This window comes from Pinus tabuliformis, chromosome Q, assembly GCF_031772625.1.
Source record: "Pinus tabuliformis cultivar Carrire ecotype Pingquan chromosome Q, CPIR1, whole genome shotgun sequence".
NCBI classification, from domain to species: domain Eukaryota; kingdom Viridiplantae; phylum Streptophyta; class Pinopsida; order Pinales; family Pinaceae; genus Pinus; species Pinus tabuliformis.
In genome coordinates, this window is record NC_142296.1 from 20328997 (window position 1) to 20354920 (window position 25924).

General features: G+C 40.4%; 1 protein-coding gene across 1 annotated transcript in view; it reads left to right on the top strand.

Annotated features, from left to right (window-relative positions):
* The first annotated feature begins 778 nt into the window (after positions 1–778).
* EMB1691 (Methyltransferase MT-A70 family protein) overlaps positions 779–25924 on the top strand; it is a 165798-nt gene continuing 140652 nt past the window's right edge. Inside the window, exons 1-2 of the mRNA XM_089383798.1 lie at positions 779–4273; positions 23860–23943. Of these exons, the coding sequence (XP_089239924.1) occupies positions 1127–4273; positions 23860–23943 (3231 nt within the window). The 5' untranslated portion in view covers positions 779–1126. The remainder of the gene's footprint in view (positions 4274–23859; positions 23944–25924) is intronic.

Here is a 25924-nt window from a genome sequence, read left to right on the forward strand (position 1 = left end):
GATGTTGTGTGTTAATGGAAAAATTCTTGTGTCTTGCTACTAGTAAATGTCTTGTCCTCATTTGAACCTCCATCATATGTCAATAATGAATGTGACCTTCAGTGTGCTCAAAGAATGACCGCCACCTAGACCTTCCCATTAAATATTCATTCAACGTTGGCATTCCAAATTAGTCGTGCCTCAGTTGATGTGAAGACACCCAGATCCGAGGAAGTCATAATGATTTTGATTATAGTTAGTATTAGCATTTTGATATACTTAAAATATAATTTTGAAAGCTATAAAATATGATATCACTATTATTGGATGTTTATCACTATGATATTTTTAAAACACATTAACTATACATAAATTATAAAAAATAATATATTGCGAGAGCTTTTCAGATGAAATTGTGTGGAAGACTTTTATAATATATATTTATTGTAAAATAAATTTAAAAAAAAACTGTATTTGCTAATTTAATTTGTTCAACATTTCGAGTGTACTCTCCACTGATCCTAAAAGACATAAAAACTTTAAAATAATGTGAATAAATGCTCCAGAAAAATAAATAAAATGGAAAAAAACTAACTATTATGAAAATATTCCATTTATTATTAAAAATAACTTAATATTTACCATATAAATATAAATATAAATATATATATATATATATATATATATATATATATGCAAAATATAAAATAAATAATTGATTTTATCTCAAACATTAAAGTGTCTATCATACATCAACCCTCTTGGTCCCTCATGCTCATTATACATTTGACCATAGTATTGTTTCGACACTTATTACCGGGCGGGCGTTTCTCACTCCTAAGCCTAAGGGACAAGCAAGCTTTGCACCCTTGATCCTAAATGACCTTAAGCTCGGCTCATCAGGGTTTCAATTAATGAGGGTTTCATATTTCGGTTTCTGGAAACCACAAACACAGAAACAAGAGCTACAGCTTACTATTACTATGGTGGGCTGTGCCGGTACCTGATTCATCTTTGCGTGTATATGGTCATAAGAGGAATGAAATTTAAGGACCATATGCACAAGGGATTGGCTTTGCAGTGATATGTAAGTAGGGAGGCCTCTAGCCAGCGAGCGGGACCTCTGAATCTGCCTGTGTGACGCTCTATGGAGAGCCCAGAGTCACCACGTGATCGGGATAGAGATGGCGAAGATGAAGATTGGGAGGTTTCGGAACGCCGAAGGCATCGGTCAGGCAGGTCCAGGAGGCGGAGCAATCCAGACGAGTCTGAGGAGTGGCAGTCGGGAACTAGGAGGAAGAGTGGTTCAGAGCGGGGAAGTGGCAAAAAGAAAACGACCAGTTCAGGCAAGGCAGGAAGCGGCGACGACGATGACTATGATGATAAGGGTGTACTTGGCCCAAGGTCTACCAGGGAAGAGAGGGAAGGAGATGATTATGTGAACAGGGGTACTATTTCAGACAAGCGAGATAAAATGGACCGGAAATCCAGTAGCGGTTATCAGGATGCCATGGCAGTTGGTGGCAGGAAAGGCAAAGAAGAGAGTGTTGGAGCTAAAGCATCAAGTCGTTTGGAGGAGGATGAGAGATCCAGACGACAAGGTGGTAGCTACTCTTTTTCTGATCATGACAGAAACCAATCAAGAAAGGGCACAGGCAGGGCAGCAAAAGCAGAAGCCATGGTGAAAGTCTCCAGTTACGAGACATCTCAAAGCAAAAGCAAAGGGAAAGGCGATTTCTACAGGGAAAATGACCCTGAAAGCGCACAGGAAAGAGGGCTCATTCGACAAGGTTCCGATGATGCACGGTATGCAGAGAGGAATGCAGAGAGGAAAGGAAGTGGCAAAGAGAAGGGTGAAGGAGGCAGAGGCATCAAACATGAAAAGGAAGACTATGAAGGTAAAAGTAGGAGATGGGATGAAACAGATTGCTTGCGGTCTACCCCAAACCCGCATAATGAAGACATAGATGCGGATAAAGGCGAAAGGAGGATAACGAGGGGTAGGGATAAGCTTGGAAATGTAAGGGACAGAGAAAATGAAGCAAGAAATGAAACAGGGGAGTTCTCTTCCAAGAGCAAGAGCAGGTTTGGAGAAGCATTCCATGACAACAGCAAACCTACAAGAGCAAGTGGCAGGGAAGAAAGGAGAATAGACGAAGTTGAGAGGAGAACTAAGGGTAGAGGTAAGTCAGAACTACATGTAGATAATGTAGATGGCATTAAGGCAATTAACACGAGCCGCGATGATAAATCAGATGATATAAAAGATGACAAGCAGCGTAGAATGAGAGAGAGCATGCTTGAAGAATTTGACAGCTGGGAGAAACCTGGTGGGCAAAGGCAGACGTACAAGGTACAGGAAGAGAAAAGTGAAAGACATAAGAATGCCAGGGATTATGCATATGGTGGTTGGGATGAAGGAGAAAGCTGGGACGTCCAAGACATTGATGATGAACACATTGAGAGAGGAAGACCGAAAGAACGGGCCTGGGAAGATATTGACGACGGAGGAAGGTCTGCTGGCAGGGGTATTGAGGACGGAGTAAGGTCTGGTGGTAGAGGTCGGAATGGTAGAGGCGTCAGACCCATGAAAAGATCTTGGAGTCCTGACAGAAAGAGATCTCGTCGAGATTCTGAGGAATTTGATAGAGAATATTCCGATGACAGGGGCGACTCAGACACAGAGAGGAGCATCAGTCTAAAGGGAAAAGAGAGAGAACGAGATGGGTATAGAGAAGACAGGCTTAGAGAAAAGGATTCTGACTGGATGGACAGATCGAGAGATTGGGATGGATCAAAAGATCACTGGAAAACTCGACATCATGATAGACATGATAAAGATAAGGCTGAGGAAGGGGATTATGAATTTGACAGAGATTGGGAATTGCATGGGCGTGACCGAGATAGGATGGAAAGGGATAAAATTCAGAGAGGAGCTGTAGACAGGAAGGACAGGGGGAGAATGGATGGCATGAAAAACATACCGGGTTTTGGTAGTGGAAATGATGTTTTAGATCGAAGAAATAGCGCTCTTGATTATGGTAGAGTTGAATCCGGATCTCCATTTGTTTCTAGCAGAAGACATGAAGTGGGGGGCAATTCAGATTTTGAAGGTGACTGGGGTTTTCCTCCAGAGGAGAGAGGAAGAATGGGTGATGTTTATGCTACCGGAGCTGATTCTCGGGAAAGGTATGATGATGATGCTCCTCCAGGACTAGATCAAAATTTTGGAATAAATTCGGGAAGGATTGTGGGCGATGGAACAAATCTTAACTTGCATGGTGGAAGAGGCAGAGGGCACAAGGGATCTTTGAACAACCGTGGTCGTGGAGGAGGTCAAATGGGCAATGGAGGACAATCCCCATTTGGAAATAACCAGGGTTCTGGTTCTTTCACAAGAATGATGCAGCAAGGAGGGAAGGGTGGACGAGGTGGTAGAGGAGGTAGAGGGAGGGTTTCGGGGAGAGATACACAACGAGGAGGAATTCCCTTGCCTATGATGGGTCCTGGCCCAGGGCCTGGTGTTCCAGGCATGGGCCCTCCTTTTGGTCCACTTGGGCTGCCTCCCGGGGCATTACAGTCTATGGGCCCAGGCATGGGTCCTGGTCCCGGTCCTCCAATGGGTCCAGGTGGTTTTATTCCTCCTTATCCAGGTCATGTGGTTTGGGGTGGTGGTCGCGGTGGGGGTGAGATGAATATGTTAGCTGTTCCCCCAGGATTAACTCCAGTTCCTCCACCGGGCCCTTCAGGTCCTAGATTTGTGCCAAATATGGGACCTGGTCCAAATCAAGGTGTATATTTTAATCAGCCAGGGCCTGGAAGAGGGCCTGCACCTGGTATGACAGGCACGGGATATGCTGCCACTAATCCAATGGGTCGAGGCATGGTCAATGAAAAGCCAGTTGTAGGAAGGGGTCCGCCAAGGATTACAGGACCTCCTGGCAAAGCTCCCTCAAGGGGCGAGCAAAATGATTATTCTCAAAACTTTGTTGACACAGGCATGCGACCACAGAATTTTATTCGGGAATTAGAACTGACAAATGTTGTTGAGGACTATCCTAAACTCAGAGAGCTGATCCAGAAAAAAGATGAAATTGTTGCTAAAAGTGCTTCCCCACCAATGTATCTTAAGTGTGATCTTCGTGAAACCATCCTTTCCCCTGAATTGTTTGGAACCAAGTTTGATGTAATCCTTGTGGATCCACCATGGGAGGAGTATGTACACAGGGCTCCTGGTGTGGGAGATCATATGGAGTATTGGACATTTGAAGAGATACAGAATCTCAAGATAGAGGTATGCCTTTATTTTTTCTCCTTGTATAGGGTTAAGGTATGCCTTTGCTTTTTATCGTGGTATTAGGTAAATGCTTTTGTGCTGCTTTTGCAGATGAGTAGTTTATTGAAGTATTATAGATATTAGAAAGCATAAATAATAGTGTTGCAATTTTATTTCTAAAGTTAGACTCAATCTGACTAATGTCAACCAATCCACTGTCAAAAAGAAAGTATTGATCTGCCTATTGAATTTTCGGATTAGGGCAATTAATGCAAGTCTGAAATTTCACCCCTCTTAGTAGAGGTTTCATGGATCTAATCCTTGTGAACTTTCAGCCTTAGGGCTGATATGAAATATTAATTTGCAGCAGCAAACGGTGGACAATATTTCACTCTACTTCAACTCATCACACTAGGCACAGCTCAAGAAAAAACACACCAAACAATACCAGATCTGAAAATCACTCTGTCACAACATTTCATTGTAGAAAATCAGCTTTTTCATCTTTAAGTTGATGTCAAATCACTTCACAATTTCATCCCTATGTTATATCAGATCAGCATGATCAACAAGTGCAAGGAATTGCCCTATCAAGAAGACAATGTGTGCTGAAAATCAAATATGCACAATTTTGGACAGCTGAAAACTTCATATTTATGCAAAAGAAAATGAAGTGTATGTGCATACCACAACTTTATTGCAAAGCTGGTACAACCTCTAGCTCTCCAAACCTTAGGTAGGGAAAACCATGAAAACCCTAGCCACCACTAAAAACCCCAACAAGCTAGCATCAACAATGGTTCATATTGCATCAGCTCCACTCTCCGTGTCTTTTACTAGGGTAAAAACCCTGTCGCTACAACAAGAGCAATAATAATCTTCATTTTCTTCAACATCATGTTCTTCTCGAGGGCTTGCATTGATAGCACAAACCCTAATAGTACAAGAGTGAACCCGCATTACATGAGCAATCTCTGTTGAAATATGTAACTAGGTTCGGTCTTCATAGGTATGAAATGTACTCTTGATTCTTGTATATTGTAAAAAGAAAGTAAAAATTATTATTGTTATTTTTTGTAGCATGGGTTTCATGGTCAAGGTCATTTTATTTATAGGTCAAGCACCCATTTAGTACTTCTAGGGTTTGTCATAGAGTCAAGAAGTCAATAGAGTCATTGTTATATGAAGAAGACCCCATTGGGCATCTTGTAACATGTCAAAAGGATTATTTTTGTATTTAAAGTGTCAAAATACCTCTCCAAGACCAAGTTCGCCTCATTAGGGCATGGTGTCCTCCTTGGAAGCCTATATATAGGAGAGAACTCGATCTCCTATGATCACTCACTCATACTCATCATCCAAGCAAAGAAGAGGCAGAAGAAAGGCAAGCGAAGAAGGATAGAACGGAGAAGGATGATGTTTTTGGGTTGATTCTCTCTCTCTCTCTCTCTTTCTCTCATATGCGAGGATAAGGCTAGGGTTTTGTATCTACAAGGTCGAAGTTGTGAAGTTACAGAAAGAAGTTCGAAATTGGTGGAAGAAAGGACTTTTAGATCACCTTCTAGCCTTAGAAGGAGAAGTAGCCCAAGCGAAGGAGCAAGGAAGCCTTGGAAGCCCTAATTTCCCTCACATGTGTGGAAGCAACATCTGTTGTCGGGGCTGAAAATTTCAGACTTGCAGTGGAGGCCAAAATTTTGTAGCTGGGGGTCGAAATTGTGTAGCTAGAAGAGATTTGACTGTGTTTGACTTGGATAGAAGAAGCACATCATCAAAAAGGCTTGGCTTGATCTTGGAATTTGTCATTTGAAGAATCTGTAAGAAGAGAAGAGATTTGTGGGTTTTCCTTTCAAGAGGAGAGGTTTTGGCCCTGGCTTGTAGCATACTTTCTGTGTTCTTGTGTACTATTGATCTTCATGTTTTTGGTAGTTGTTTGATGATAAGAACAACATGATAATAAGTGAAGAAGCTAATAATCAAGACAAATTAAAAATACGTCACAAGCAATTATCAAGTGTAATAGAAGTCAACCTAATTATAGCCCTATTGATTTCTCAACATGGTTTCGTAGCTAAGGTTGACAAAGGGCATGATGAAGATCACTACATCTTTGAAGAAGTCATTGAAGCAATTTTCTATGATAGCAAGTCATCTCAACCAAGGCATTAAAGCATTTTGGAATCTCCTATTATCTACCGAGAGTCATATGAACAAGGCTTCTACTACAAAAGACAAAGGGTTATTCTTTAGCACTTATAGGTATGTTTGAAGTTGAAAATGTATGGGTAATTGAGAATGGAGCATCCAAACACATGACAGGTGAGCACAAACAACTAAGGAGTCTATCAAGAAGAAAGTCTTCCTACTTTGTTGAACTTGGAGACAAAAAGAGCTATCATGTAAGAGGAATTGGATCAACTTCGTTGGAGCTGGAAAATGGAGGAAACATACATCTCAACAACATTCTATTCATACCAGGTTTGCAAAAGAATTTACTTTCTATTTCATGTCTAGAAGATAAGGGAGATATAGTTGCTTTTATAGATGGAAAAGTTATGGTATGGGATAAAGGCTCTAGCATCAACAATGCAAAAATCATTGGGATTCATGAAGGAAGACTCTACAGGTTACTTACACCTCTCTCTCAAGCCTTGGTTCACATTGAAGTCAACCCATGTGAGCTTTGGCATAGAAGGTTTGGACACCTTCATTACAAAATCTTACCAACTCTAAACACAATGGTGAATGGCATCCCTGAACTAAAGGAGGATCATGAAGGAGTTTGCAAGGGATGTGCATTAGGTAAAAATGTTAAGAAACCATTTGGAAGTAGTGCTTCAAGATCAAAAGAAATTTTGAATCTCATTCACTTTGATGTCTGTGGTCCTATGTCTACAAAATCTCTTGGAGGAGAATCAAAGGATAAGAGTATTGAGATCTGACAATGGAGGAGAATGCACATCAAAGGAGCTGATAGCTTTCTGTAAGGAGGCTGGAATTAAGAGGGAGCTGATAGTTCCATATAATCCAGGGCAAAATGGACTCCTAAAGAAGCATTCACCGAGAAGAAACCATGTGTAGACCATCTCCAAATATTTGGTTGTCCTGTTGACATTCACATTCCAAAAGATAAAAGAAAGAAGTTGGATCCTACAAGCATGAAAGGCATATTTGTTGGTTATAGTAACACTTCAAAGGCATATAGGATCTACATAAAGGAGGGGCACTGAATTGAAGTAAGCTGAGATGTGATCTTTGATGAAAGCATTGCATATAAGAAGTCTAAAGATCTCCCGATTGATTTCGATGATGAAGAACTACCTATATTTGAAGAATGTTCTAGGGAAGAAGAGGATTCCAATCATGAAGAAGAAGGTCCCAGTGAACCTGTGCAGCAAGTCATCATTCCTAAAAATAGAAAGAGACCTAATTGGTTGAAGTCTACTCTTCAAGATGCAGAAGGACATGCAACAACTAAGGGTACATTCAGGGAAAGCAAGAAGCCTAAAAGATATTCAGGGTATGCAACCTATATGACAAAGTTGATTGAAGCAGAACCATCCACCTTTGAAGAAGTTGTCAATCATCAAGAATGGAAAGATGCTATGAATGAAGAATATCAATCAATAATGAAGAATGGAGTTTGGGAAATCATTCTTAGGCCGAAAGACAAATTTGTGGTGACTTCCAAGTGGCTCTACAAGATTAAACATGCAACAGATGGAAGTATTGACAAATATAAAGCAAGGTTTGTGGGTAGGGGTTTCTCCCAACAAGAAAGCATCTATTATGAAGAGACATTTGCACCTACATCGTTGGTCTTGTTGGCAACATCTATGGGATGGAACATCCATCAAATGGATGTCAAAACAACATTCTTGAATGGTACCATTGATGAAGAAGTGTATATTGAACAACCAATGATAAATAATCTCATGTCTGCAGGTTGGAGAAGACACTTTATGGCCTTAAGCAAGCTCCAAGGGCTTGGTATGCAAGGATGGACACATATTTACAAAGATTGGGCTTTTCAAAGAGTTCTTCTGATCCGAATCTCTATATCAAGGTAGTGAAGGATGAACCCGTAATCATTCTTCTATATGTGGATGATCTTCTCATAACATGTGTGGAAGGTCGTATTCAAGAATGCAAGAAGCAATTGGCAGTAGAATTCGATATGAAGGATCTAGGGCTAATGCACTATTACTTGGGGTTGGAAGTTTGGCAAGGACCTGGTGAAATATATCTAGGTCAAGGAAAATATGTGATTAAGATGTTGCAAAGGTTTGGCATGATGTATTGCAAACCTATGACAACCCCCATGATCACAAATTTGAAGAGGTTAAGAAGTTCTGATTCAAGCCCTGTGGATCCTACAAGATATAGACAATTGGTTGGCTCTTTGATGTATCATACACACTCGACCAAACATTTTCTTTGCAGTGAATATTCTCAGTCGGTTTCAGATAGAGCCTAAATATGACCATTGGATAGCATCCAAGCATATATTGAGATATCTGCAAGGAACAATACGTCACTGCCTGAAGTATGATAGAAAGAATGATGTCCAATTGATTGGATATATAGATTCTGATTGGGGAGGTTGTGAGACAGATGGAAGAAGCACTACGGGAGGATGTTTTAGCTTGGGATACTCTTTGATATCATGGATGAGTAGAAAGCAAGAGTCAATTGCTTTGAGTAGTGCTGAAGCTGAGTACATTGCAGCATGAAAAGTTAGTAGAGAATTTGTCTGGTTGAGGAAGCTGCTATCTAACTTGTTTGAAGGACCGATGGACCTCACAATTATACATTGTTATAACACTTGTTGCATAAGCTTGTCTGAAGACCCAATATTCGATGGAAAGACAAAGCACATAAACAACAAGTATCATTACATACGAAAGCTGGTGCAAGATGGAGTGTTGTAGCTATAGTATATCTCCATTGATGAGTAGGTAGCTGACATTTTGACAAAATCTCTTCCTAATAAGAAGCTTGTTTATTTGAGAGACAAGCTTGGATTGGTTGATATCTCCTCCCTAGTTGAGAGGGAGAGATAGACGCATTGTTCTTGTCTTCACTTTGTGAAGAAAGAATGGAGGATTGGGTAAGCATCTAGTTTCCATTACTCTTTGAGGATGAGGTAGGGCATCCAATGGGTAAGAGTAATATAAGAGGAAATTCCTTGAGGATTTGTTATTCCAAGACAAGAATGGCCCTAGAAGGACATACCTTGTGAACATCCGGATGGGGTATGTGTCTTAAGAGACAATGATGATGGTGTCTATCAACCATTGTCTCGCCAACATTATGCTCTGATCTTGTGGAGAGATAGAACTATTAGTCAAGGCCTTGCTATGTGGCAATGCTAGTTGGTATGATGAGATGCAATGAGATAAGTTGAAATAATAGCTTATAAGATGGCTTACCAATCCGACTGTTCTTATGAGATCTCTTCAGCTTGGATTGGTTGATATCTTCTCCCTAATTGAGAGGGAGAGATAGATGCATTGTTCTTGTCTTCACTTTGTGAAGAAAGAATGGAGGATTGGGTAAGCATCTAGTTTCCATTACTCTTTGAGGATGAGGTAGGGCATCCAATGGGTAAGAGTAATCTAAGAGGAAATTCCTTGAGGATGTGTTATTCCAAGACAAGAATGGTCCTAGAAGGACATACCTTGTGAACATCCGGATGGGGTATGTGTTTTAAGAGACAATGATGATGGTGTGTATCAATCATTGTCTCGCCAAAATTATGCTCTGATCTTGTGGAGAGATAGAGCTATTAGTCAAGGCCTTGCTATGTGGCAGCAAGGCAATGCTAGTTGGTATGATGAGATGTAATGAGATAAGTTGAAATAATAGCTTATAAGATGGCTTACCAATCCGACTCTTCTTATGAGATCTCTTCAGTATGAAAATGTCCATGTACCATTATGAATACCTCCCTAGTTAAGAGGGAGTGTTGAAATGTGCAACTAGGTTCGGTCTTCATAAATATGAAATGTACTCTTGATTCTTGTATATTGTAAAAGAAAGAAAAAAATATTATTGTTATTTTTTGTAGCATGGTTTTCATGGTCAAGGTAATTTTATTTATAGGTCAAGCACCATTGAGTGCTTCTAGGGTTTGTCATAGAGTCAAGAAGTCAATAGAGTCTTGTCATGTGAAGAAGACCCCATTGGACATCTTGTAGCATGTCAAAATAATGTTTTTTGTATTTAAAGTGTCAAAATACCATTCTAAGACCAAGTCGACTTGACAGCTAAGAAGTCGGCCTCATTAGGGCATGTTGTCCTCCTTGGAAGCCTATATATAGGAGAAAACTTGACCTCACATGATAACTCACTCATTCACTCATCATCCAAGCAAAGAAGAGGCAGAAGAAAGGCAAGCGAAGAAGGATAGGAGGAAGAAGGACGATGTTTTTGGGTTGACTCTCTCTCTCTCTCTCACACACACACACACATACACACACACACGTGCGAAGATAAGGCAAGGGTTTTGTAGCAATAAGGTTGGAGTTGTCAAGTTGCAGAAAGAAGGTCAAAATTGGTGGAAGAAAGGACTTTTTTGTCACCTTCTAGCCCTAGAAGGAGAAGCAGCCCAAGCGAAGGAGCAAGGAAGCCTTGGAAGCCCTAATTTCCCTCACAAGTGTGGAAGCAACATCTGTTGCAGGGGTTGAAAATTTCAGACTTGCAGTGGAGGCTGAAATTTTGTAGCCGGGGGTCAAAACTATGTAGCCTGAAGAGATTTGACTGGGTTTGACTTGGATAGAAGAAGCACATCATCAAGAAGGTCTGGCTTGGTCTTGGAAGGGTATCGGTCTTCGTCTAGAGGTCTTGCAATTCATCATTTGAAGAATCTATAAGAAGAGAAGAGATTTGTGGGTTTTCCTACCAAGAGGAGAGGTTTTCGCCCTGGCTATCCTGTGTTTTTGTGTACTATCGATCTTCATATTTTTGGTAGCTGTTTAATGATAAGAACAACATAATAATAATTGAAGAAGCTAATAATCAAGAAAAAGTAAGTAGTTATCAATTATAAGAGGAATCACCCTAATTATGGCCCCATTGATTTCTCAACAATCTCTCCATCAACATCTGATGTCTCTCTCTCTTTCCTCATCTTCTCTTAGGGTTTCCTTGTGAACCCTAACATCTTGCTCCCTACAAGACCTCTATCCCTAAGGGTGTTTCCTCATAAATCCTAATGTCTCCAAAACATGTACAAAGAAGCATGTAGTATAATGAATACAAGATCTCTCTCCTCCCTTTATATATAGAGTAGGTGAGGGAGGCTAACATAAAACAAGTACACAAGTCTATACAAGTAACTAACAAGGCAATCCTACATGGGGCACCCTACAATACAAGGATGTACATGTGTTAAACTAGGGTTTATCCTTTCCCTAAGGTGAAACACCCTCCAAGCATGATTCCCTTATGGCACATTCTCCGACATGCTATTAGTATAATGTGTCCTCTTTCATAGTGGTTGGCTATAGTGTCCTCATGCAAGGTCCTCCTCCTTTACTTGTGTGCCACATGTTTCTCATGTGTCTAATGTTACTCTCATCGTTCATGTGTACTAATGTTGTATTATACTCTAACAGTTTTCCTCAACATATGTGTCTAGGTCCATGATTGACCTCCATGAAGTATATTAGTCAACCCAAGCATCCTCAAGTCAACTGTCCAACCTCCGAGGTGTGTATCACATGCCCCCATACTCCTAGGGTTGAGTGCCCTCTTACGAGTGACCAAATGCTCCTCCTCTTAGGTGGGTACCTCCCCTAGTGAAGCAATCAAGTGCCCCATTGTGTGCATTCGATGCGTTAGTCATCATGTAGATTAGGGTTAAAACCTCCTAGTTATGGGCGCCGTTCTAACACTCTGACCAAATTTATGCATCCACTCAAACTTGGTCATCTATTTGTCCATGAAGCCAAGGGGCTAGGAGACACAACACTCTCATAGCAAGGTGAAAACACTTTTGGTGTAACCCTAAAAGCTAACACTTTCTCTTTGTGAGACAGATATTTTCTATAACATCCATCCATTCCCTTTGAAACTGCAACTTGTAACTTTGGTGCCTCCATAAACCTAAAAGAATATTCCTCCGTCATGATAGAACAACATACCTACTTTGCAAGAGTCATACTCATAAGTATAGGTCCCACACATCTCGACGTCCAAGCTATCACTATTCACAAAGGTGCATTTCTCTTTAGGCAAACATTCAAGCAATTTACAACTCGACCTTCAAATGGTGAACATGCAAGGAGAATAGAACAAAGAAACTTGGTTCACACCATCAAACCAATCTACACCAACTTCCTCTTTGATAGGGGCTCTTAAAAGAATAATGACTTTTTGTGAACTTGCAGTATATATTCTTTCTAAACTCTAAAATTATCCTAAGACAAGGAAGGCATCAACAATAATCTGTCAAAATTCCAACACGCCTAAAGTCATCATTATGAGCCAAATTATTTTAGCACCACATAAAGAGCTAATTAAGACGTCATGCAGAGATAATCACATCTCCAACAAGATGAGGACAATTGATCAGATCTATCAAAAGCGCAAGATAAGATTTACATATAGCTCAAGTCATTGATCTTGAAATATCAAGTAAGAAGGAAAAAGTAACAACCCTAGAAGGGTCATCATCAAACTGCGAGCATGAAAATCCCTCTTTAGCACCTCGAAACCTCTGGTTACTAAAGCAACAACCTCAACAATGTCAATTCCCTCTCGTTGAGAGAATGCTAAAGCAAGAGTATTATCACATTCAACTACCTTTTTGTAAGATAATCCAAAAGCCTTGTCACTCGTACTCATCGCTACTCGCATTAGCTACAAGCTTGCAATCAATCATTGATTCCACCATTATAGACGTTGAATTTATATCCGAGTTAGGTCTTCCACATCCTTATTCAATACCAAATGCTTCAAGAAAAGAGTATACATATGAAGATTCCAATATGAAAGATCTGCTTTCCAAGATTGGGTACAGGTACAAATGTACAAGATCACCAATAGCTTAACATCCCACCATCATATCCATGATCAATCTCTTCACAAATGTATAGGATGCACAACCAATACTATACCAAGGGATAGCGTTGGAGGCTCCCTCCATCTACAACTATCATTGAAGCTTAAGCAAGATTGCCATTTTTGGAAACTTTTGAGTCGTAACTCAACCAAAACACATCAGCCAATAATCATTAATCCATCACAGAATAAATCAGCCCAGTTAACAATCAAATGGTTAAGAATGCCTCTCACAGGCGTCAATCCTCTCCAAATACTAGCATATACAAGGACAAATCGGCCGCCCATCATATGTCCTCTTTGGCATCACAGCTATTGAAATATAGATAACATACAAAGGATCAATGAAGTAGCTCCTCCACCTAGCATATGGGAAAAGACATTGACATCTATTGGAACAAATTGGCCACATATTGCAGATCTTCCTGGGCATCATACCCCATAAAAATAAATCCATATTGGCATATCCCCTAGAACAAATCAACCACCTATCATAGGTCCTCTTGGTTATCACATTTGCTGAAAATTACTCAGCACCATCCATGTAGTAGATCTACAGCTTATCACAAGTGAAAACACACTCCTATCACACGAGCAACTAGGGTTTCAACCCATTAAACCACTTCACTAACTAATATGTACAACAACTGAAATATCCAACTTCCTCTTCCAAAGAGGTTTTCTTAGGCAATAGCTTTGATACCATGTTAAAATTTCAGTTCTAGCTCAGTGAATGCAAATTCGATATCTCACTTCTTACTAGAGGTTTCCTAGATCTAGTCACTGTGAACTTTCAGCCTTAGTGCTGATCTGAAACATCATTTTAGAGCAGCAAACAATGGACTGCATTTCACTTTTCTTCAATCCAACACACTAGGCAGCTGAATGGTAAAGATACCAAACAAATGGAAACAGGTTTCATCCCTTAGGGCACACGCCTCCAAGCATATACCAATCTGAAAATGACTTTGTTACAACAGGTTTTATGTTAATTGAAGTTAGAGATGGAAGGGTTCTGCTAAATTTAGCAGTGCACTATATTTGGCAGAAGAACCTGCATGTGAAGCTGAGACAAGTATAATTTCTCTTAGTGTTGACTTAGGAAAATTAGAAAAATTCTCTAATTTTCCTTAGTCAAAAATAGTAAATTGAACCCAGTATGCATAGAGTTTTTATATTAGTTTGACTTGAGTATGAGAGTCCAATTTGCTTGAGTTGGAGAAGTCAGTTTCACTTGAGTTCAAGGCAGCAGCTCGACCTAAGTCCAAGGCATGCAATTCAACTTGACTTCAAGGAAGAGATCGACTTGAGTTCAAGGACATAGTTTGCTTCAGTTGTTGGCAGTTCGATTCTATATAGAGAAGAGCGCAGACTTGGTGGATCATTGTATTACGCACTAGCAGGAATTTGTGTGTGTGTTGAGCTCAAAAAATTCATTCTAGATCGTATCACTTAGAGAGGCTGAGCAGGCTTGCGAAAGGAGGCAGGATCAGTCAGTATAGTTCATACAACTACGCAAGACAGAGGCCGAGTTGCTCTATAGTGTGTAGGGTATTTTGTGGAGGAACAAATAAAATTAAGGGAATTTTTCCCAGTGCTTTGTAATTGAATCACTGAGATTTTTTCTGAGCAAAACAATAAAAACACAATTTAACAAATTTTCCCTAGTTGGGGTTTCTTGAGGATTTTTTTGATGTTTTGTTATTTGTATACTTGTGTCTTCTTGATTTTATTTTCTGCTGCAAATTCGTTAGAATACTCAGTATATTGGATTAGTGAATTTCGCAGTTCAGTTTTCTAGTTCTTGCATCTCAGAATACTGTTCAAATTAACTGCCAGGTATTAGAAAACTAACATGGTATCAGAGCTACAGACTGATTGAAGACCAGAAAGCAGTATATTTTTTCCTCAGAAGCGAGTGACAGTTACAGTGCAGGGTGCACAGTTTCCACAAGAGCGTAGTCTTTTCCCATGAAATCAAGTGCGCAGGTGTTTTCTCTAGCAGGCTTGCGCAAGGGTGTTTTTGAGTAGTTCGAGTTAGAGCATGGCATACCTAGGTCTGAGATTTGAGGACCACCTTGATGGGGCCTTGAATTTCTGCTCTTGGAAGGAGAGGATTGGTATAGTTTTTTGGAGGAGCAAGCAGTTTGGGACTTTGTGGAGAGTTCACCAACCGCACCAGCAGATCCTCAACAATTGGCCCAACATAATAAGCAGGATGCAAAGGCCAGAAGAATAATCCTCGAAGGAATCAAGGATCGCATCATACCGCATCTTTCCGGAAAGAAGACAACTGAGGCTATGTGAGCAACTAACTTAGCGTTGTACCAGGGCATGAGTGAGGTCAGGAAGTTGGTACTCTGAGATAAGCTCAGAAATATCAAGATGACTAAGTCAGAGTTCGTGATTTCTTAACTGACCAGTTTCACCCAAGTGAAGGATGAGTTTGCCAGGGTTGGGGAGCCAGTCTCGGACAAAGACTGATAGTTTTTGCATTATTGGGCTTTCCCAAGTCATGGGAAAATTTCATTGATGCAGTGAGTGGCAAAGAAAACTATGGAGTGATTGTGTGCAGAGGAGATCCAGAAGCAAACAAAATCTAGGTCTCATATGAAGACTGAGGAAGAGGAGAACTTTGCCCTAGCTGGCAAAGGGGGCAAGGCCAAGGGCAAGAAAAAGCCAGGAGGGGCCGAGTCCAGTTCAGGAGGCAAGAAGAAGAAAGATCTCAGTAAAGTGAAGTGCTTCTCTTGTCATCAGTTTGGGCACTATTCCACCAAGTGTCCAAATAGGAAGGAGGAATTTAAGAAGGATCACGTGGCAGTATTAGTAGAGGTGGAAGAGTTCACTTCTCAGTTTGAGGAGTTTTCGCTCATAGCTTGCATGGCAAGCTCAGTGGCCAACAACGTATGGTATATTGATAGTGGAGCATCCTTTCATATGACTGAGAACAAAGGTTATTTCAACCAATTAACAAAGAAGGATATGTAGTTTCATATAGAGATGGGAGATGATGGCAAGTACCTAGCGCAAGGCGTGGGTACAGTCAAGTTTGAGTGGGAATTCGAAAAGTCTCTCTACCTTAGAGATATCATCTATGCCCTAGGGTTGAAGAAAAACCTGGTTTCAGTCTCAACCTTGGAGAGAAAATGGTTTAAGGTTATCTTCAGCATAGGGAAGGCCTTCATCAAGCATCTCAACTCCGGAGCAATTAAGCATATTGGAGTTACGGTGAAGAACCTCTTCAGGCTACAGTTTGAGATAGAGGCAACCTTGAGCAAGAGAGAGATCAATGTGCATAGATGTGACCTTGGGGAGCTTTGGCATTCGTGTATGGTTCACTTATAGCATGGCACACTGAAGATTTTGAGGTAGATTGCCACAGGGTTACCACAATAGAGTGTAGATTAGCATGACGTGTGCAAGAGCTGCACACTTGGCAAGTATGCCAAGACATCCTTTTCCAACAGAGACAACAAAGCCGAGAGCATCTCGGTCCTAGTACATTTGGATGTATGCAGACCATTTTCTTCTCCATTCTTGATCGGATACAAATATTGTGTCACCTTTATTGAAGACCACTCGAGAAAGACATGGATCTTCTTCACGAAGAAGAAAGATCAGGTCTTCTTGAAGTTTGTGGAGTTCAAGGCCTTGGTGGAGAACCAAACTGGTAGGAGAATGAAGGTGCTGAGGTGAGACAATGTTGGGGAGTACATATCCAATGCTTTCTGAGACTTGTGTGCCAAGGAGGGCATTAGGAGAGAGCTTACCACACCTCATAACCCTCAGCAGAATTGGGGTTGCTGAGCACAAGAACCGAAGCATTGTTGGAGCGACCAAGACTATGTTGCATGATCTGGGGCTACCCATGTTTCATGATTAGAGGCATGCAACATTGCACTCTTTTTGCTGAACAAGAGTGCACATAGGGTGTTAGGCAGAGTTATACTAGAGGAGGCTTTCACAGGCAAGAAGCTTGATGTGTCTCACTTCCGGATTTTTGGCAGTCTTGTTTACTGCCATGTGTCTTCAGATAGCTGGAAGAAACTGGAGCCCATAATAGAGAAGGGCATTCTTGTGGGCTACAATGAGACATGTAAGGCATACAGGGTGTATATTTTAGCATTCAAGAAGACAATGATTAGACGTGATGTGAAGTTTGAGGAAGGAAGGGCTCTCGGGAAGTCCTTGAAGCGTGAATAGGGTACAACACAAGAGGAGGAGCATCAGGCTCTTAAGCAGGAGGCCTAGTCAACTCCTTAGACCTCACTAAAGCCAGTTGTCGGATAGGCTGAGCAGCACGTAGATGAAAAGAAAGCACAAGTTCAGGAGGAGAAAGTAGAGGGAGTGGACCTGACTTAGCCAGTGACTCCCAATACAGGGAGAGTTCGAGCTAGGTGGGAAGATGAGTTGATTAGGGAGGCTCAGGAGAGAGTTGGACTTACTAGTACCACATTCAGACAGAGTAAACAACCACAAGGATATAGGAGTCAATGACACTTATGACTAAGGTGATAGACTCGAAGCCTTCTTGTTACAAGGAGGCAACTTCTCAACAGGTTTGGCGTGATGCCATGGTGGAAGAGTACTCTTCCATCATGTAGAACGATGTCTGGGAGATTGTGCCAAGACTAATTGGCAAATTGGTTGTAGGATCACCTTGGGTGTACAAGATTAAGCATGCAATTGATGGGAGTTTGGAGAAGTGTAAGCCTAGATCTGTGGCCAAAGGGTTCTCTCAAGTCGAAGGGATTGACTATGATGAGACATTCGCAATACTGGACTGATATTCATCCATTAGGACTATTCTTGTGATTGTAGCATAGATGGGGTGGAGGATCCCCCCCATGGACGTGAACACTGCCTTCCTTAACGAAGTTGTTTAGGAAGAGATATATGTTGAGCAACCTGAGGGATTTGAGACTTTCAGCAGAGGCATGCATGTTTGTAGGCTGAGGAGAGCTCTTTATGGGCTCAAGTAGACACCAAAGGCATGGTATGCCCGGATAGACAACTACCATCTAGGATTGGGCTTCACCAAGTGTGAAGCTGACCCTAACTTGTACTATATTGTGGTTGAGGGCTAGCCTCTCGTTCTTGTGTTGTACATTGATGATTTAATATTGACAGGGGACGAGGGGCTCATCTGTGACTACAAGTGAGATTTTGCAAAGGAGTTTGAGATGAAGGATATGGGGCTGATGCACTATTTTCTTGGGTTGGAGGTATGGCAGGGTGATGGACAAATATTCTTGGGACATGGCAGATAGATGCAGGATTGTAGGCCCATCACCATGCCTCTAGTCACAAACTAGGGGAAGGTAGATGCTACTAGAGGTGAGCGAGTGGATGACACTCTATACATGCAACTCATAGGGTCATTGATGTATCTTGTAAACACATGACCAAACATTTGTTTTGTAGTTAATGAATTGGGCCAGTTCATGGTTGAGTGGACCATAGTGCATTGGGTTGCTGCTATGCACGTGTTTTGGTATCTCGGGGGCACAATAAATTATGGATTATTGTATAGGGAGGTTGATGGAGTGAGTCTCCAGGGATTCGCAGATGTAGATTTGGCAGGGGGTTCAACAGATAGTAAGAGGCTAAGAGCATTTCAGGTTGTGCTTTCAGTGTTGGGTCGACAATGGTTTCCTGGTTCAATAGGAAGCAAAGATCAATGGCATTGAGCTCAATTGAGGCCGAGTACATGGCTGCCAGCTTGGCAGCTTGCGAGGTGATTTGGTTGAGGAAGCTACTTGTCGGGTTGTTTTGTCAAAGGTTGGAGCCCATGATCATAAACTATGATAATCAGAGTTGCATCAAGCTCTATGAAAATACACAGTTTCATGATTGCTCCAAGTATATCGAGATTAGATACCGCCATATCAGAGATTGTGTTTAGAGGGGTAAAGTCAGACTTTAGTACGTACCTACAGAGGTGCAGACAATAGATATCTTAACCAAGGCATTGGCAAGAGGTAGCTTCATCTACTTTAGAGATAAATTGGGTGTTGTACAAAACAGCTTCCTCTCTAAGAGGGAGTGTTAATTGAAGTTAGAGATGGAAGGGTTTTGCTAAATTTAGCAGTGCACTATATTTGGTAGAAGAATCCGCATGTGAAGCTAATGCACAGTTTAATTTCTCTTATTGTTGACTTAAGAAAATTCTCTAATTTTCCTTAGTAAAAAATAGTAAATTGAACCCAGCATGCATAGAGTTTTTATCTCAGTTTGACTTGAGTTGGAGAGTCCAGTTTGCTTGAGTTCGAGAAGTTAGTTTGACTTGAGTTCAAGGCAACAACTCTAGTGTTAGCCTCCAAGTCTACATGTCCATCCTGTTGTTTAAATCGTCAAACCTTAGGTTTTCCACTCAAGCATTATGACAAACACCAAGACCTCCACGGAACATGAAGAATGCAATAATCAATGTTTTTCCAAGCAATACATCACATGAATCTCAAGACTATTCCTGCTTGTCTCTCCATGATCTTTCCCTAGCCTTACATTCGAAAAGAACAAGGTTCCAAAATTATGCAAGGTGTTAGCTCTACTCTTCATGTCTTCTACTAGGATAGAAACCTTAATGCTACAACAAGAGCCATAATTATGTACATCATCTTCAACATCATGTTCTTTTTGAGGGCTTGAATGCATAGCACAAACCTTAACATCATAAGAGCAACCCCTATCATCCTAGAAGATTAATCTGTTTGTTTCTATATCTCCTTGTCTTCTCCTAGGATTTCCTCATGAAACCTAGCATCTAATTCTTATGATTTCCTCATGGGCCCTAGTGTCTTGCTTCGTACAAGACTTCTCTCTCCCAGGGTTTCCTCATGAATCCCAATGTTTCCAAGACAAGTACAAAGAAGAGTAAAATGATAATAATGAATGTAAAAGTTCTCTTCTCCCTTTATATATTGAGTAGGTGAAGGATGTTAACAAAAACAAAGACACAAGTCCATACAAATAACCAAGAAGGCAACCCCACATGGAGCACTCTCCAATTCAAGGGTGTACATGTATCAAACTAGGGTTTATGCAACCCCCAAGCACGATGCTCCTTGGGTTCAACACCTCTCCTCCAAGATGGTGCAATCTCCAACATTGTTAGTCCAACTGTCCCCCTTCCATAGTTGTCCTGGTAAATTATGGTATGTTCTATGCTTAAGAGCAATTTACTTCAAATTTTCTTATTAGCCCAATATCAATTTCCAGAATAGCAATCACATCAGCATGATAGTAAAATGCAGATAGAACATAAATGTAAACAGTGGAAGACAAGCCAAGACAAGAGGACACAAGATGTGGTACCAGCTAGGGACAAACCCCAATGCGGGGAAACCCTTGATCAATTCTTCTTATATTCTTCAATAATTTAGCACAGAGAGAGAGAGATAGTACAATTACACAAATTTGTAATTTTATGACAGCTGCAACAAAACCCTAACCAGCAAAGTCAAAGATGGTCAAACAGGTTAGAATTGACCTCATGTCAACCTCAGTCAACTCGGCCTCCAACTGCAAGAATGTACAGCCCAAAACAGTCTGAAATGTTGGTCAAACTGCAGCCAATGCAGGTACAGGTCTGCGGTCAACCCTTGACAGTCAACTCTTGACAGTCAACTCTGGTCAAACAGGGGTACGAAATGCTGATCAGAAATGCGGCTACCCTAGGAGAGGCTGGCCAACCCAAACCGCAGTCAAAGTATCCCCCATGCTGGTCAATGCTGCCAAGAATCAGCCTTTCTGCTCCACGGTCAACCCAAGTCAACGCTGCCCTAATTCTGCGTCCTCCTTCTTCCAGCCACACGTGTGAGAGACCTGCTCCTCTAATGCGTAGGAGAGAGAGAAGAATGAGTGATGAGATGAGTGGAATAATGCCACAAGGTTTGCTCCTTTCATATATCACGTTGAAGATAAGCTCGGGGTGTAAAACACTGTTTTGCTTGCTGGCCGACCTTGACAAATTGTCAAGAATACAAATAAATTCACATCTCCATGAATACATGTCAGAATCGGATGATCATTAGATCAATCCTACACCTCTCGATGAGAGGAATGCAAAAAAATTATCAGCTGCCATAAATAAGGTGACCCACATGGAGTTTGGCCCTAGTTGCCAATATTAACATGTCCACTATCCAAGTGTTCTCATGCAAAGCGCTCCTCCTCTAACCGTGGCCACATTTGCTCTCATGTGCCCAATGCTACTCTCATGTGTACCAATTTGGTCACTAAGTTCCAATGTTCCTCCTCAACATATTTGTCTATGTCCATCACCAACCTCCATGAAGTATGCTTCTCAACCCAAGCATAATCGTCTAACCTCCAAGGTGTGTATCACATGGTCTGAAGCTTGTAATGCTAAGTGCCCTCCTCCAAGTACCCAATGCTCCTCCCAGGTGGGTACCTCCCCTAATTGAGCAACCGGCTCCCTCATTGTGTGCACCCAGTGGGTTAGTCATCATGCCATTTATGGTCCTAGGCAGGGGAACCATGTTAGCACTTTAACCATGGTCAAACATCCACAAAAACTGAGCCATCCATATGTCTGAAGCATGGCCTAGGGGCTAGCAGACATAGTGCTCTCTGAGCAAAGGTGAAAAGACTTTTGGAGTAGTCCCAAAAGCTAACACCGCCCACATTCAGCCTTTATGATCAGTTACCACTTAACAAGAAAACCTTACAATCCACTCTGTCATTGGTAGATAAATCTTCAAAAGGCATTGAGAGATGCATAAATGTAGATGTCTTTTCTCTTAAAAATACTTTTTTGGAATTATTCTCAGTAATGGGATCATAGCAGATCTTTTGAACTTATGATATTTCATTCCTCACAGTCACATGTTCAGTAACATATCATGTTCCCTAGTTGTCTGTCTGTACTGTTCACCACTCTTGTCTGCGAAGCAGAAGATTTTTAATGTCCTTTTGTTCTTCTAGTGATTGGGTCTCTGTTAATTTTCACCATGAGAATGTATAATGCGTTTGATTAGCTGGTATTGAGAGTGCAGTTTCTTTCTTTCCATCAGCTTGCTTTCTTAAATTCAATTTTCAATCACAGGGCATCTATTTCTGGAGTAACTATTACAGAGGACGTAGAATACTGCATTCTTGCTTGAGACAATTTATCATTTATGTTGGGTGATTGTGGTGCAATGATATATCCTTTTATTAGCATGATTATCTTCAAAATTCAAATTATCATGCTTGATTCAACTCTACGGTGAAAATGCTTCCTGAAGGAACTAATTTTGATCTAGCCTTGTGGAACAGTTCTGCACTGAATGAGACACTATTCTTATTCTGCATCTCCTTCCGATGTTATATGGCCATTAATCATGCTATGTCTAGGGTTATGATTTTGATTATGGTTACCCTACTTATACAGTAGCTTAGCTTCTTTCATTTTATGCATTACCTTTTAGCTTATAGGAGATGCCTTAGCACTCCTTCAGTGTGTCACTACTGGATTATACTTCTGATTATTATTGATCTATTTTTGGTCATTTGTGGACATTAAAAGAAGTATCTTATCTCGTCTTATCATATCTTATACTATCCTATCTTCCCAACTTCATGAAAAGAGCAATCATTGTAATTTCATATGTAGTCTAGAAACTATCGAGATCCATATATTGTGATCTTTGCTTAATATACTATGCTTTTGTTCATTCTAATACAACATGGTCTTCAGCAATATTGCACATATCTTGATTCTTTAAAGACCTTTATACTTGGTATTTATTTCTCTTCTTTGAGATTTTTCTATATATGGATTATACTTTGTAAACATGAGTTTGCGACTGCTGCAGTTATTTCTTCTTTCTGGGAATTTAAGGTTGTAAATTCCATGAGTACGATCATATGGACATCATTCAAAGTGCTAGTTGCGGTCACTTTCTACTACTTTCTAGTAGTTTTGAGGGGTTTTCACTATATATACTATACTTGAATGAGAGATATGATGACTGCAAGAAAACCGTGTTGCTGGGAACAAGTTTAGCTTTCCAAGCTAGCCTTTGGAGTACTCTAGCCTTGCCTCGGTACATATAAGAGGATTGTTGCAAATATCATTTTCAGGATATTGTCAAGAGTCTGGAAAGGAACTTACTGGAAATTTAGAGAAAATATCAGAAATTATCGGAAACTATTGACAAGAATAAACCAAGACCTGAAGAATTCTGAAAATATTAGACAAATCAGCAACCTCAAAATTTGGGAGAAATTGGAAATATCAGGAGAAATTGAAGATACTTGCAACACTACATGATAATAATTACTTCTCTCTTTCCTTGTCAAGTTCACAGTAAAAATTTAAATTGTTGATCTCCATTATCAGAAAAGACATATGCATTTGATATGTGTTATCCTTATCCTTTTATTTTGTGTACTGCTCTTTTACGGAAGGTGTACTGCAAACATTCAGCTGAATGGAACTGTTTTATGTTTCTTTTTTCTCAAAGTTGGATTTTGGTATAAGATTATTTAAGTGATGAGTGTGATCTAACTTGTTGTCCTTATTGAAATTACAGGCAATTGCAGACAATCCATCTTTCATTTTCCTTTGGGTAGGGGATGGTGTGGGTCTTGAACAGGGTCGCCTTTGTCTTAAAAAGGTATATCAATTATCGACACTGCTCTCAAAAAGGTGCAAACATTTGCTTTTGTTGTTTTGTATTTGAGAAATAAATTAAAACTGATCTTTTGGTTAGAGAATGTTTCTTCTATTAACATACAAGAATATGTACAAGGCATTTTTTAATGAAAAAGGTGGACCACTTAAATAGCCACCACTAGCAATACTATCAAAGATATTCACTGCATCAATGTCCATTTACCAAACAACCATTAACATAATAAAAATTTCATAGTGCCATTTGGCGCCAATAATGAAGCGCACGAGTCCAAAATTTAAATGCCATTTGGACTGGTACAAATGTCAAGTTAATGGTCTTCAAAATCACAGATAGGAGTGCCAATGTAGCCTCGGAAGGTCTTCTACATTGGCTTGGTGTCTTAGCATGTAGAAGATATTTGATTACGTCTTAGGTGCTTGCTTGGTGGATTAAGTGATTTTATGATTTCTTTCCTAACTTTAGGAAAAGTACAATAATTACTTTAATTAATTATTGCAGACTATTAGGCCAAAATTCTAAGGATAAATAATAAAATTATTTAGGTTTCTTAGATATAATCTCAATTGTTGATCTCAAGTGAGGCTTAGTATTTAATCCTAGCCATTAATCACTTATGAGATTAGGGTTAGGGATTTTGGCTTAATGAAATTATAAAGTAAGCCTAAGGGAGAGGTGAATACACACCATTGTTGAGGAAGTAGTTTCTCATGAGTGAGAGGCTCGATTAGATTGAGGCGAAATGAGGAGAATTGTAGCAGGGAATGTTGGGAGAAATTTTAGGGAAGTTGAAGCTAGGGGGGAGAGAGAGGGTGAATCAGCTGAAGAGAAGGGCCAAAATATCCAGAGGTCGAATTTCACAAATGCGTAGGGCCGTATGAAGGAAACGAGTGGTGCTGAATTGTTGGTGAGGGAGGCTAACTTTTCTAGAGTTGAGTTTCTTCAGTAGTGTTGATTTTCAGGGGTGGATTTCTTCGAGGTGGATTTACCCAAGTGGGGCCAAGTTCTAGGTTCCCAGTAGTTGTATTTTTTTGTCTATTCAATATGGGTCTAGGCCCAAATTTTTGTTAGAAATTTAATATGATGGAAGATTGTGTTGGGCACAAATTTGTTGTTGTAGTGTGATTGATTTCCCTAGTTTACTTCCGTTGCATTTTATTTCTAAAAAGTTGATACACCAGTGTGTTTCTTTTATCAACAATTTTAGAAATATTTGAGATAAATATTTTCTTGTTTTTTAATAAATTGTTGAAGTAAAATAAATCAGATATGGTATAAAAGAGTTTAACATGGTATTAGAGTTTTAGAAACTTTGTGGGGGAGTTGTGCTCCTCCACCATGCCATCTCTCCACATTTGCTGGCTGGCTGCTTCCTCAAAGCTGGAAGTCTCTGAGTCTATGTTGGTAATCAAAGCCATGTATATCAAAAACTTCTGTGGAGGTTTGCTCTCCTTGAAAGTGGTTCTGAGAGGGCTCAACATGCTCTTGAGCATCCCGCAAGGTTTGCTTTGCCTTTCTTGGGCCTCCTGATTGATGTCGAAGGAGTTGAATGCTCCTCCTGCATTGAAGGCTAGCTATCTCTGTTATTGGAAGTCTTTGCTATCGACTCCTCCTGTGGTTCCTCCTCCTTTGGCCTCTCTGCAACTGTTGGTAGGTTTTGATATTTCCTAGATGCTAAGTCCTTGAACTAGACATCTCGGCTCAACATTGTCTTTTTCTGATCTGTCAGGAAGACTTTATGGGCCTTTGAATCCTCACTTTATCGCGTCAAGATGCCCTTCTCACCTGAGGGATGCAACCTTGTCCTCTTTTCCACAAGTATGTGGATGTAGACTAGACAACCAAATATCTTGAGATGTCCTATCTTAGGCTTCTTCCCTGTGAATGTTGTTGATTTTTCTAGCAGTGACAAATGAGAACAAATTTTCTATCAAGATAACTACTTCACATGATTTATTAGTAT